This window comes from Phoca vitulina, unplaced genomic scaffold (genome assembly GCF_004348235.1).
Source record: "Phoca vitulina isolate PV1807 unplaced genomic scaffold, GSC_HSeal_1.0 scaffold44, whole genome shotgun sequence".
Lineage (NCBI taxonomy): Eukaryota > Metazoa > Chordata > Mammalia > Carnivora > Phocidae > Phoca > Phoca vitulina.
This window is the reverse complement of record NW_022589747.1, coordinates 2,576,425-2,590,069: the sequence shown is the minus strand read 5'-3', so window position 1 is coordinate 2,590,069 and position 13,645 is coordinate 2,576,425. Positions and strand designations below refer to the sequence as shown.

The following is a 13,645-nucleotide window of genomic DNA, read 5'->3' as shown; positions in this document are numbered from 1 at the left end:
TGTGCAAGACTGTTGAATCACAGATCTGTACCTCTGAAACAAATAATGTAATATATGTTAAGAAAAAAAAAAAGAAGATAGCAGGGGGGAAGAATGAAGGGGGGGAAATCGGAGGGGGAGACGAACCATGGGAGACGATGGACTCTGAAAAACAAACTGAGGGTTCTAGAGGGGAGGGGGGTGGGAGGATGGGTTAGCCTGGTGATGGGTATTAAAGAGGGCACGTTCTGCATGGAGCACTGGGTGTTATGCACAAACAAACAATGAATCATGGAACACTACATCAAAAACTAATGATGTAATGTATGGTGATTAACATAACAATAAAAGATTAAAAAAAAAAAATTAAAAGGCAGCCAGAACATGACGGGTGAAGGGCGGTCAGCACCTTGGAGGTTATTCTTCCAGAGCCTGTGGGGGACCGGCACATGCCTTTCCATGCCACCCAGAAGCACCGATGATGGATTAGGTCCACTCCAGGGTATAAGACAGCTGTCATTGAGAACTTAATTTCTGCCAGGACATAGGCCCACTGCTTTCCATTCACCATCTCTTTTTATTGTCCGAACAAAATAACGTACTCCCATGCTCTCACGGGACAAAGATACGGGGTATGTGGGAGGAGTTGCACATGCATACAGACAAGAACGTCACTTAGGAAATGTTCAAGGTGAGTGTCGAGAGGTCACTAGCTACTGTTGCTCAGACGGGAACAGTATGTCTGTGTGCACCACATTCCGGTTACCATCTTGCAAACCATGCTGGGTGTTTTCCAGAGTCAGGCAGCTGATGCTTACAGACCGACAATCACTGTTAGTCTTTAACTCGCTTTCATTTCTGATGATGTTTCTGCACATGGGGCCTGTTTTTTATAGAAAGCCAAGTTACTCTTTTTTTGAAAAGCGATTAGAAGTTTGGTCCAACTCAATGGCATTGGCTAAGGAAGGTGCTATGAAAAAGTGGAGGGGGATGAACAGCGGTCCCCCCAAATTTCATGCCCTTCCAGAAGGTCGTAATGTGACCTTATGTGGAAATAGGGTCTTTGGAGATGCAGTCAGTTAAGATGAGATCCTACAGGATTGGGGTGGGCTTACTCCAATATGGCGGAGGCCCTTACAGGAATTGAGAAATTTGGCCACAGAGACACGCAGGGAGAAGGCGGGGTGAAGACAGAGGCAGAGTGGAGGGGAGCCCCTCAAGTCCCAGGTCTTCTTCTGGCTGGGACCAGGTGGAGAGAGCAGAGACTGTTTGGTGGTGGGAAGAACGTCAGCGGACTACGAGCAGGGGGTGAAGTCCCCGTTCATGTGGGACCCTGTGGGTTTTCCCAATGGGGTGAACTTCACAGCGCATCGGGAGCACCCCTTCCTAAAGGACCAAGTGCCCAGCCCAGAAGAGATGGGGCCATGGAATCTCCTCTAGGTATTTTCAACCATGTGTAGACAGCCATCTTTCCATGGTCCACGTTTTGTTTGCACCTCCAAGGAGAGACCTGTCCGAGATAATTTCTGGAAGACTTTTCCTGCTACATTTTATTTTGATGGTTGAATCCAACTTCACAAATAACTTAATGAAAGTGACCTTTTCTAGACACTGTGGCTAGAGCTACCCTTAGAGGGATGAGTGAGCCTTGATCCTGACCCTCAAGGAAGGCACGGATCTGGGGCCACGGGATAAACAACAGTGAGATCCACGTGGCATGATGGACACACAGAGGAGAGAGCAGAGGCTGAGGATCCCTGAAGGAGGGACTTCAGACCCAGATGTGAAAGTGTTCTTATTTCAAGGGCACCTGGGGGGCTCAGTCGGTTAAACGTCTGCTTTCGGCGCAGGTCAGGATCCCAGGTCCTGGGATTGAGTCCCGAATTGGGCTCCCTGCTCAGCGGGGAGTCTGCTTCTCCCTCTCCCTCTGCCACTCCCCTTGCTCATGCTCTCCCCTCCCCAATAAATAAATAAAATCTTAAAAAAAAAAAAGTGCAGAGCCCCAGGTACCTGGGGCAACAGACACTACACAGAAGCCTGAAGGACTAGAGGGCTGCGCTCGGATATAGTCTTCATCCCACGGACCCCAGGGAGCGACTCAGGGACCTCCAGCAGGGCCCCCAGGCTGTACCCCTGCTTGGGGTGTAGAGCAGACAAGATGTGCTTAGCTGTGCAGAGGCTGCTTTGCTCATAGCTGGATTGCGTCTTCCTGCCTCCCTGGGGCCTCTCTGTGCCAGCCCGCCTCAGCCCCCAACAAGCCCCGAGTCCCCACCACCTCTCTGTTTCGCAGTTCACAGTGGGGAGGGGGCGTTTCTGAAGCCCTCTGAAAACAGTAGTCAGCTAGCAAGTTGCTTGAGGATACAATGGAGCCAAAGCATGGGTCATAAACTGACTGGCTAGAACCCAGACCAGCCCAGACACACTCCCCCACGTGGCCCTTCCCCTGGCAGGTGTAAGAAATGCAGTATTGAGAATGGCCGTCTTCCTCACCTCTCCGCCCTGCACCCCGCCCCCCACCGGGCCTCCAAAGCATTTGAGTTAGAGGCCTCCGGGCTACCGCCTGAGCCACCAAAGCCCCGGGTTCTCTGGGCTCGCAGAGCACACGAAATCCTCCATGAGCGGCACGGCCTGCTCACATCGCTCATAAAAGTGATGAAGAGAAGCTCCCCAATGCATTTCTTTTGGTTTGTGTTTTCATGAGAATCGGTATTCCTCAAGAAAGCTTAAGTAGATTTAATGTAGGCATATAATTGCATTTTCTCAACTCGTAAGATTTGAGGGACGTGAGACTCTACTGAGAATCGTCAATGCTCTAATAAGATAAGATTTCTATGTGCGATCAAAGTCAATGCAGAGATAATGTACCTAACGGGTTTTGAAACTGCATGCAGGCCTGAATGGTGCACCTGTTAACTAGGAGTTACGCTAAAGAGAAAGTAAGGAGCCGTAATGAAAATACTATGTATCACCCCATGGAGATTGCTCACAAATGGTACGATATGGGGATATGCCCACATCTGAAGCAACAAGGATGAGAGCAGGGTGAACCAGGCGCCGTGTGCATGCACGCGCCCATGTGTGTGTGCACGGGCGCGTGTGTAGGAAATCGGGAGGAATGTGAGCAGTGAAAAGCTGTTCCACATTGAGAACCATTCTTGTGCTAAGATTCAGACCATGCCGCTCAGATCCAATACAGACAGACCTGTCAGATAATTTATCGCCCACTGGAGGAGGCATTTAAGAGGGAGAGGGACAGGGCGCCTGGGTGGCTCAGTTGGTTAAGCGACTGCCTTCGGCTCAGGTCATGATCCTGGAGTCCCGGGATCGAGTCCCGCATCGGGCTCCCTGCTCAGCGGGGAGTCTGCTTCTCCCTCTGACCCTCCTCCCTCTCATGCTCTCTGTCTCTCATTCTCTCTCTCTCAAATAAATGGATAAAATCTTTAAAAAAAAAAAAAAGAAAAGAAGGAACCTTTAAAAAAAAAAAAAAAAAAGAGGGAGAGGGACATGGATAGAATGTGCGCCAAGATGATAGGACCGGTTTCCCCAGCACACCAGGGCACATGGCCATCCTGACAGAGGACCCAGCACATGGGAGAAAAGCAGTGATCTGGGGAGTGGGTGTCGACCAAGAGCAGTTGTACCTTCAGAGAGGGGGGCTACTCACCCTCCTCCCCTCTGATTTTGGGCAGTCACTAGAAATGTGAAAGATAACCAGCAAAGCAGGAAAAGTTTCCATCTGTATGGGTGATTTCTGGCAGCCTCTTACTTTCTGCCTCGGAACTACGGAGGCTACTACTCTACCGAAATACAATGTAAACTTGTCCTTTCGGTTGAGTCTGGAATGCAAGAACAGAAGAGGGGCATACGTGATCTCCGATGGCGCACACACCTGTGACAGGTAGGAGCCCACCTGTGCGGATAAGAAGATAAAGGACCAGAGACAAAGGCTGCTTGGCCTCATAGTTTATGTTAACATTCCGAAAATGAGAACAAACACATACATGTCCTCATTGAAAAGACTTACTGGTGCCTGGGTGGTTTGGTCAGTTAAGCTTCGGACTCTTGATTTTAGCTCAGGTCATGATCTCAGGGTCACAAGATCGAGCCCCGAGGTCAGGCATGAACCTGCTTAAGATTCTCTCTTCCCAGGACGCCTGGGTGGCTCAGTCAGTTAAGCATCTGCCTTCGGCTCAGGTCATGATCTCAGGGTCCTGGGATCGAGTCCCGCATCGGGCTCCCTGCTCAGCGGGGAGCCTGCTTCTCCCTCAGCCTCTGCTTCTGCCCTGCTTATGCGCTCTTTCTCTCTCTCTCTCTCTGACAAATAAATAAATAAAATCTTCAAAAAAAAGAAAAAGAGAAAAGAAAAGCTCTCTGCCCTCCTCATTTGCCTGAAAGCAGGACGTAACTCTGTAAGTGCCTTTCTCTCTTCTCCCCCAGGAGGGACAGAAGTGAACCCCCAGCAACAGTTCTAGGCCCTTATCAGCAGAGATACGCACCCAATGACTCTGTATAACAAACCTTACTAACTAGCTCTATGCGACATTAGTCCCTATATATTTGCCTGCCCACATCTGGCTGCTCCTAAAGCTCAAAGCCCTTTCCCTTTGTCCTGTCATGTCTCTAAAAGGTTATGGTTCTTTTGTTAAGATGCAATATAAGCCCAAGTTCTCAGCACCCTCTTGAGCTGCTCATCACCGGGTGCTCCCCCGTGCACGTACTCTGCACATGTTAATAAACTTACGTTTGCTTGCCCCTTGAAAAAAATAAAATAAAATATCTCTAACTCTCAGGCTCCAAATGGTTTGGGAGGATATGACTTCTATGCAAAACGCATGCTGGGAGAGCAGGGAAAATGCTTTCAGAAGAAAAAACACAAAAAACACAGTTGCCAAATTAATGATGCAGTGGAGAAGGCAAATGGCTGTTTCAATGGAGCCAATGGAATCCGCACTGTGGGGGGGGGTTCCCGCCCCCCTCAGGGGGAAGGGATGGAGAGATGACAATGGGTGGAAGAGAGGTGAAGGGGCAGTCAGTCCGGACCTGTGACACGGCAACGTGGGACACACTTGTAGGATATATCTGATGTATCAATAGAGAGGGTGAAATTTCAAATAACAAGAAATAACTGAGAACAGGCGACCTCACCAGCAATCAGAGAGCTGCCTCCTAGAGCAATGGGAGCCCAGAGGGGAAATAAAAGGGACAGTGAGAATTTGGAGAAATGAGTCTCCTCCTCTCCACCAACCCCCGAAAAAAGCAATGGAGGGATCTGGGCCTGTTTTATTCATTCAGGTGTAACTGCCACCAAGCAAAGGGGCCCCTGGGTGGCTCAGCTGGTGGGGCATCTGACTGCTGATTTCAGCTCCGGTCACGATCTCAGGGTCGTGAGATCGAGCCCCACGTCGGGCTCTGTGCTCAGTGCAGAGTCTGCTTGAGATTCTCTCTCTCTCTCTGTCCCTCCCTCTGCTCTCTTTCTCTCTTTCTTAAATAAATAAATAAAATCTTAAAAAAAAAAAAAACCATGTGGCATACAGTGGGTGCATAATAAATATTTGTGAGTAAAAGAATCGATGCCTTTCTGGGACTGCAAATTGATGCACATTGATAGGAATAATTTGGCAATATCTACCTTAAAAATGCTAATGCTTGTTGCCCCAAAATGTGTTAAGGAAATGTATGATAATGGAAACAATTAGATAGTGGCATGAATCCAAATGAAGGTATTCCTACAGAATTGCCTGCAATAGGGAAATTGCTTAAACAAATAAATAAACCTGTATGCATCCCCAAAAGAGATTGTTTAAATAAATTATGGTACGTCCATGCAACACACTGCTGCACGGCGTGAAAATGGGTGATGTTGGGGCTCCTGGGTGGCTCAGTCTGTTGAGCATCTGACTCTTGATTTCGGCTCAGGTCATGATCTCAGGGTCTTGGGATTGAGCCCCGCATCGGGCTCTGCGCTCAGCAGGAGTCTGCCTGGGATTTTCTCTCTCTCTCTCTCTCTCTCTCTCTCTCTCCCTCCCTCTGCCCCTCCCCAACACACTCTTTCCCTCTCTCTCTCTAAAATAAATAAATAAATCTTTAAAAAAAAAAAAGAAAATGGGTGACATGGTTGTGCTCGATTTACAAAAACAGATAGACAAATGTGTTATTGAGTAAAAAAGCAAAAAATGAAGAGTTTTGTAGTGGGATACCACTGTCCTAAAAAATAAAAATGCATGTGTTTAAAAGTATTATGTATTGGGGCGGCTCAGACAGTTGAACGTCTGACTCTTGGTTTCTGCTCGGGTCATGATCTCGGAGTCGAGGGATGGGCCCCGGGAGTCTCATCGGGGGTCTGCTTGATAATTTCTCCCTCTCCCTCTTCCCCTGCCCCCATTTGTGCAGGCCTGCTCTCTCTCAAAAATTAATTAATTAATTAATTAAAATTAAATTAAATTAAATTAACCTAAAAACAAAATAAATTAATTAAATTAAAATTAAATAAAAATAAATAAATAAAATAATATTACGTATTAACACGGGGAAGGCTGCACACCACTAGGTTTATGGTAGCTAGTGCTGGTAGGATTACCTGTGAAGTTTTTTTATTGTTATTTTGGCTAGCCTGCATTTTCTATTACTTTTTTCAAGAAACACACTTTATAATAGGCTAGTTACTGCTCCTTCCCACTTGAGGAGTGTGGCAGAAAATGGGAACATTTGGCCAGAACGCATTAGTGACACTCTGTCCTTTCGGTCCGTTCCTTTAATACACTTCGGAGAAGAAGATGAGGGCAGGAAAAGAAAATATCTAGCTAGAAGCAAAAGGAGCCCACTTGCAGAGGGAATACTTAGGACCTGCACACATTTCTCCAAAGAGAGAAATTGCAGGATTCTCTTCGTGAGTTAAACCCAGACTCTACGGAGCATAAGGACACACAGAGGAAAGAGTACAATTAACCAAAAGACCCAGAAACAAACCAGACAGTTTATAATCGATGTTGCCTTCTCGGCCTCTATTTGTTTAAACCTAATTCCAAATTACACACCGTCGTAAAAGTGACAAATATTAGCAAGCACGAAGAGTCTAGCTAATTAAGCTCGTTATTTTCGTAAAGATAAGTATTTAACAAAGGTAGAGCTCATTGTGTCCTCCACACCATGAGCCGCCTGTGCCTGGTCCCCGCTCCCCAGATGTGTGAGCATCGCCTTCCAGAAGAAGAACTGTGCGGGTCCGCGTTCAGGGCAATGATGCCCCCGGCCTGGGGCAGAGCTCAGGGGAGATGCTCGCCTCAGTCTTGGCGGGGGAACCAGCTCAGGTCCTTCGGTCAGGCCCCCGGTAGTAAAACTAAACCCCTGAGAACATCCTTTGCAAATTCATCTGGCTGGAAAACTCTGAATTTACTGGACCTCCTCTAGCCTGGGGGTACGCATGGGCTCATTCCAACCCCCGAGAGAGAAGTCAGACATGTCTCTGCAGAGAGGGGCGTGCAGCTCCCAGAGCAAGCCTGGAAGGTTCTGTGAAACACAATAATCCCTCTTCTCCGCGGTTTTGGGTGTGGATCGCCCGCGGGCTGGAAGCAGCTACTCCTCCAGACAGACCTTCAGGCCACTCACCTGATCTCATCACATCAGCGCAAGAACCAGGGCGGGCACAGGACCGCAAGCTACTCAGAGAGCCCACGTGTGTGTAACTGTAGAGTCTGTTGTTACAAGTCTTCTGCTATCGCTCTTGTTAGTCTCTGGCTGTGCCTGATTTAGGAGTTAAACTCGATCGTAGGCATGTAGGCATGAGTAGGAAAAACACGGTATATATAGGGTTTGCTACAGTCCATGAGCTTACCTCTCGAGCCCGTGCTCCAAAATCATGAAACCTCATGTATAGTCGAGATTCTTAAAAGCATCAAAGCTACTGGGGCGCCTGGGGGGCTCGGTCGGTGAAGCGTCTGCCTTCGGCTCAGGTCATGATCCCGGGGTCCTGGGATCGAGTCCCGCATCCACATCCAGCTCCCTGCTCGGCGGGGAACCTGCTTCTCCCTCTGCCCCTCCCCCCTGCTCCTGTGTGCTCTCTCTCTCTCACTCCCAAATAAATAAATAAAGTATTTTTTTTAAAAAAAGGATCAAAAAAAGGATCAAAGCTACTGCTATTCATAACCCTGACATAATTGGGAAGTAAAAGAGGAGGGAAAAAAGGTTCTTACCTGAAAAAGTAAGCTTCGGCCCTGTCGTAATGGCCCGGTGTTAGTTTGAGGGGAGGGTAGTCAGTGGCCAGAGGCCTCACCATGAACAAGGCCATGGCCAAGGCCACGAAGAGGACGGGCAGCAGCAGGTTGGAGAGGGCGCCTTTCCAGGCCCGGCGCGTGGACCAGAGCCGCTTGACCAGGAGGGCCGCGGCCTGAGCCAGAGGCCGTGGGCTGCCCCCCGCGGGCGGGGTCCCTGCCGGGGCGCCACCTGCAGAGACAGGAACATGCAGCCAACCCGAGGCCGGGGGACACACACACACAGCCCGGGTTCTGGGGGTCCCTCCAGGTGCTTACAGACGGCCCTGGCAGCTCGTGGTGCAGGAGCACCCCACTTCTGACTCCCACACTGAGCGGGACTGGAAATTAATATGCACAGGACGTCTTGTGACCTGACGGGGCAAGGACGGAGTTCTCCTGTGGATCCCTCTCTGATCCTGCTTCTGAAGGGAGCCTTGAGCTTGTTTTGTTGGTGAAAATGCAGCGTGCTCCCAAGTGTGGATTCCAAACCCAAGAGCTGTGGGATCTCTGTCTCCCCAGGCGCACGCCGGAGGGGGTGGAAGGGTGCAAACGGGGCCGGCCCCCTCTGCTGCCTCCCTTCTCCTGCTATACCTCTCTGTTCTCACAGCCGGGTCCTTCCTGAAGATGCCCCAGGTCACGTCCAGCTCAGGGTCAGGAGGCATCATCCCCCAGCCCCGGGGCCTATTCCCCCTGCCCAGTGGGGGCGTCCCTGGTGAAGAGGAGGCCAGCATGGCCTCCTGGGGCACGTCTCCAGCTCCAAGTGAGCCCCCTTGGCCCTCCAGGCTTCAGCCACCTGGCCCTCCCCTCCTTCCACGGCCAACCCTGAGACCAGACCTCAGCGAGCAGTGCCCAGAAGGGGAGGCTGGACAGCAGGGCATGAGTGCATGTCGGGGACGTCCTGCTCCCCTTGCCGGGTCTCTCTGTGAGGGGCCACCTGGGGATCACATGGAAGCAGCTGCAATAAACCTGTCCCAGGGCAGGCCAAGCAGCGGGCGCAGGCAGCTCTCACGTCCAGTGTGGGGATGACAAAACCGGAGGAAAACGAGAGGCAAACCCAAGGTCTGAAGCCCTGATCCGTGTCCAAAGGAGGGACACAGCCATGCCCACGCTCGTCCTTGCAATCCCTTGCAAAGTATTCCAGAAAACCCAGCATGAAGTATTTGTACGAGAAAGGTGGCCTTAAAAGAGGCCAGGCATGCTAAATTGATTGTACTGCTGACAAATACCAAATGGAAATACAGTTAATAAAGCACAGCGAATACGTTTAAAATCCCCCAAAGAAATCATTTTGAAAGAAACGACCATTTTGAAAGATAAATTATTTATAAGAGCAGTGAGCACAGAGCCAGAGAGGAGCAGCTGGGGATAAAAATGCATTTGTGGACTAACTCCTTCTTTTGTCACATACATATGGAGTGAGTCAGTCTTGCGGCAGGTACTGGGCTATTCCGGCTTTGTCCTCAAAGAAGACATCACATAGGGGCTGAGAGAAAAATGTAAAGAAATGCCCCAATACAGTGTAATCCAGTGTTGCGATCTGTGTGGGCAGAGCCGAAAGGGTTGGTACCAAGGAAGCTTAGGGACAGTGAGTCCCGGGGGATGTGTGGGGGATCTGTACCAGAAGTCAGTTCAGTCTCCCTCCTGAGTAGAGTAAGGCCCAGGTCCTCCCTCCTCCATCCTCCCTGTGAGTCTCCTTTTTTTTTTTTAAAGATTTTATTTATTTGTTTGATAAAGAGACAGAGAGACGGAGGGAGAGAGGGAGAAGAAGGCTCCCCGCTGAGCAGGGAGCACGACGTGGGGCTCAATCCCAGGACCCTGAGATCATGACCTGAGCCGAAGGCAGACGCTTAACCAACTGAGCCACCCAGGCGCCCCTTTACCTTCACAGAGAACCCATCACTTCTGATGCTTCTGGTCACCAAACGTGGGGCTTTTCCCCACACATCAAGCGATTCTCCATGACACCAGCTGGGTGTCCTACAATCCAACTCGCTTTGGACACCATCTCCCTGGAGAGTGTGGGACCCTCACAGGTAAGGGCTCAGTCACACAGGACTACCCTTTCCCCACTTGAGACGCCAACCACAAGCCCAGCTTGTCACCTGTGCTTCCGAGCGACTGACTGTAGATCAGAGTCTCCCATGACCCATGCCTCATGTTTGACTAATGTGCCAGAGTGGTTCACAGAACTCAGAGAAACAGGTTCTTATGTTTGTCAGCTTACGAAGGAATAGGATAGAAGACACAGATGAACAGCCAGATGGAGGTGATGTCCGCGAGGTACGCGGGAAGGGATGCAGGGGCATCTAGCACATTCCCAGCACCTCCTGGGACCTCTATGGAAGCCCCTTTTATTGGGATTTTATGGAAGTTTCATCACGCAGACATGATCCACCCTGAACTCCATGTCCAGCTCCTCTCCCCTCCCTGGAGGATAAGGACGGGGCTGAAAATGTCAAGCTTCTAATTGGCGTGGTCCTCTGGTGAGCAGCCCCCATCCAGGCGCTATCCAGGGGCCCACCCAGCGTCACCTCATTGGAACAGATGATGCTCCTAATCCTTTCTCTAGCAGAGAAGCATGCCTCCCTCTGTTTAGGGTCAAGAGGAATTGAAAGATCACTGGTAGGTGTGATGGCTTATGACCCCACTAAGCCATGGGTCATCATCTACCAAAAGCCACACCCCACGACGTCGCCTATAAGAAACATCTTTGAACATCCCCGTCTAGCTGCCCACACTCAGCTGCCTGCCGGATCTTGCACCTGCTCAAACATGTCTGCACCACGCAGCGCCTACAGACACCTCTCTACACCAAGGAAGGTTTCGTCTATGCAGCCAGGTGCATAGAAAACAGAAGCAGAACATGGCTTTCTGGGTGTTGGAATCTACCTCCTAAATTTGCCTGCCGATGGAGGGGCACACTCAGAGTACAGCCATTTATTTGCCCACTGGCTTTGCTCAGAGAGGACCAGTCACGACAATCACCAGGGGACGGCGAAGGTTCCATCTTTCAGTCTACATAGACCTGGACCGGGATCCAGACTCAGCCACCAACATGTTGTGTGACTTCTGGAAAATTTCCAACCTCTCTGAATGTCAGTTCCCTCAGCTGTAAGATAGAGACTTATATTTTCCCTCTAGGTAATGAGGATTCTTATTACCACCCTTGTGAAACTACCAGAACAGGTATAATGTTGACCTCCAGCCATTGTAAATGCTCATCAGACAGGTTCAATAAGTCTGTGGGGAAAGACGTTTCTCATTATTAAGAAAAATAAATTCTCCCCACCTTCCCATATGTTCACTGAACATAAATGAGAAAAATAAAGGACTGAGATAGTTTATGGTCATGAAGGAACCACCAATCAAATATTTATGGCTAAACCCATAAAAGTATTCACATGAATAATTTAACAGACAAAATTAAAATGCCGGACCAAATTGTTATGAATTGTCTTATTTGACTTATGAGTGTAATTCTATTTAAAGAATCCAGTGACATCCATAATTAGGCATTCCCATTTACCCCAATCATCAAATTATTTAGGAAAAATGTCCAAAGATTTAATTCTCTTTTCTTTTTTTCTTTTTCTTTCTTTCTTTCTTTTCTTTCTTTCTTTTTTTTTATTTATTTCTTTCTTTTTTTTTTGTCTAGTGGCTTCAATTATTTAAACATTAATACCTTGTGGGGCATACCTTAAAATATCAAGGACTTAGCATGCACCCCAGAATATGATCTTCTCATTACTGGATTCCTCTAAATGTTCTTGAAGCTTTTAAAACAAAGTATCACAAATGTAATGCCTTCAAGTCAATTTTTAAAAAATGAATACCCGAAACAAAAAGTGGGCAAATAGCATGCATGAATATGTAGTTCATTAAAAAAAAATCTACGGGAGAGCCCATATATATATTAGAAAATAGGGCAACAATGAAATTTTCAGATCATCAATATGGTAAAGATTAAAAATCACATTAAGGTGGCTCCTGGGTGGCTCAGTTGTTAAGCGTCTGCCTTCGGCTCAGGTCATGATCCCAGGGTCCTGGGATCGAGCCCCACATTGGGCTCCCTGCTCCGCGGGAAGCCTGCTTCTCCCTCTCCCATTCCCCCTGCTTGTGTTTCCTCTCTCGCTGTATCTCTCTCTGTCAAATAAATATACAAAATCTTCAAAAAATAAATAAATAATAAAATAAAATAAAAATCACATTAATACCTAATATTATTGCGTGCTTAAAGAAATGGGCTTTCTTATTCCATGTATTCCATGCTAGCAGAACAGATGAGCATGGTCTTTCTGTGGGAAACAAATATGAACCATCTTTGATCAGTGACTCCCAATCCAACAGTTATATTATTAAAAAAAAAAAAAATGGGGCGCCCGGGTGGCTCAGTTGGTCAAGCATCTGAATGTTGGCTTCAGCTCAGGTTGTGATCTCAGGGTCCTGGGATCGAGCCCTGCATCAGGCTCCACACTAAGTGTGGAGTCCACTTGAGATTCTCTCTCCCTCTGCCCCACCCCCCCACTCACGTGCACACGTGCACGTGCTCTCTCTCTCTCTCAAATAATAAATAAATCTTTAAAAAATATAAAAAATGGAAATTCATCAAATATATCAAATAAGGTGGTTTATTACATTTTACATAATATAGTAGATTATTGTATATAGTAGATAATTGTTGGAAACAAATGGGGACTGATTGAGCAGTTTACAACACAACTCTATGTACGGTGGATGGTGCGCAGTATTACTGTACTCCAGGGACTAGTACGGATGAGGGCTCGCTGATGGGGACGATGTTTATTACACAGAGTTGGTGAATAAAGCAATGTAAGATAAGCTTATATCATGTTTTGAAAAAAAATGTCTATACACAAACATGACTCAATAAAATGGGGAGGGGGGTGGATGGAGGAGTAGGACCCAAAATATCAACATCATGTATTAGCCAAAAAAAGAGGTAGGATTAAAGCATTAAATATGTAATTATAGGAAAATATTCATAATACGCCAAATGAAAAAGTGTTACAAAATACCACATAGAATTAATAGAACTTACTAAATATACTAATATTAAGCTGTAAAAGTTAGTGTTTTGGTAAATGTACTTGCAGTGAAAAGTTCTTTTTTTAAAAAAAATATTTATTTATTTGAGAGTGCGCGTGCATTTGTGCAAGGGGGGAGAGATGGAGAGGGAGAGAATCTCAAGTAGGCTTCACACCCAGCACAGAGCCCCATGAGGGACTCAATCCCACGACCCTGAGATCATGACCGGAGCAGAAACCGGGAGTCGGACACTTAACAGATTGAGCCACCCAGGCACCCCATAGTGGAAAGTTCTTTTATGAAATGCTTTCTTTCGATACTCTATATACTATTTGACAAAGTGCGTTTTTCTTAGTTCAAAAAGTTAAAGTGGT

General features: G+C 47.7%; 1 protein-coding gene across 1 annotated transcript in view; it reads right to left on the bottom strand.

Moving 5' to 3' along the window:
- Positions 1–13,645, bottom strand: part of ABCA13 (ATP binding cassette subfamily A member 13) — a 369,069-nt gene that overhangs the window by 151,981 nt on the left and 203,443 nt on the right. Inside the window, exon 43 of the mRNA XM_032430502.1 lies at positions 8,166–8,415. Within this exon, the coding sequence (XP_032286393.1) occupies positions 8,166–8,415 (250 nt within the window). The remainder of the gene's footprint in view (positions 1–8,165; positions 8,416–13,645) is intronic.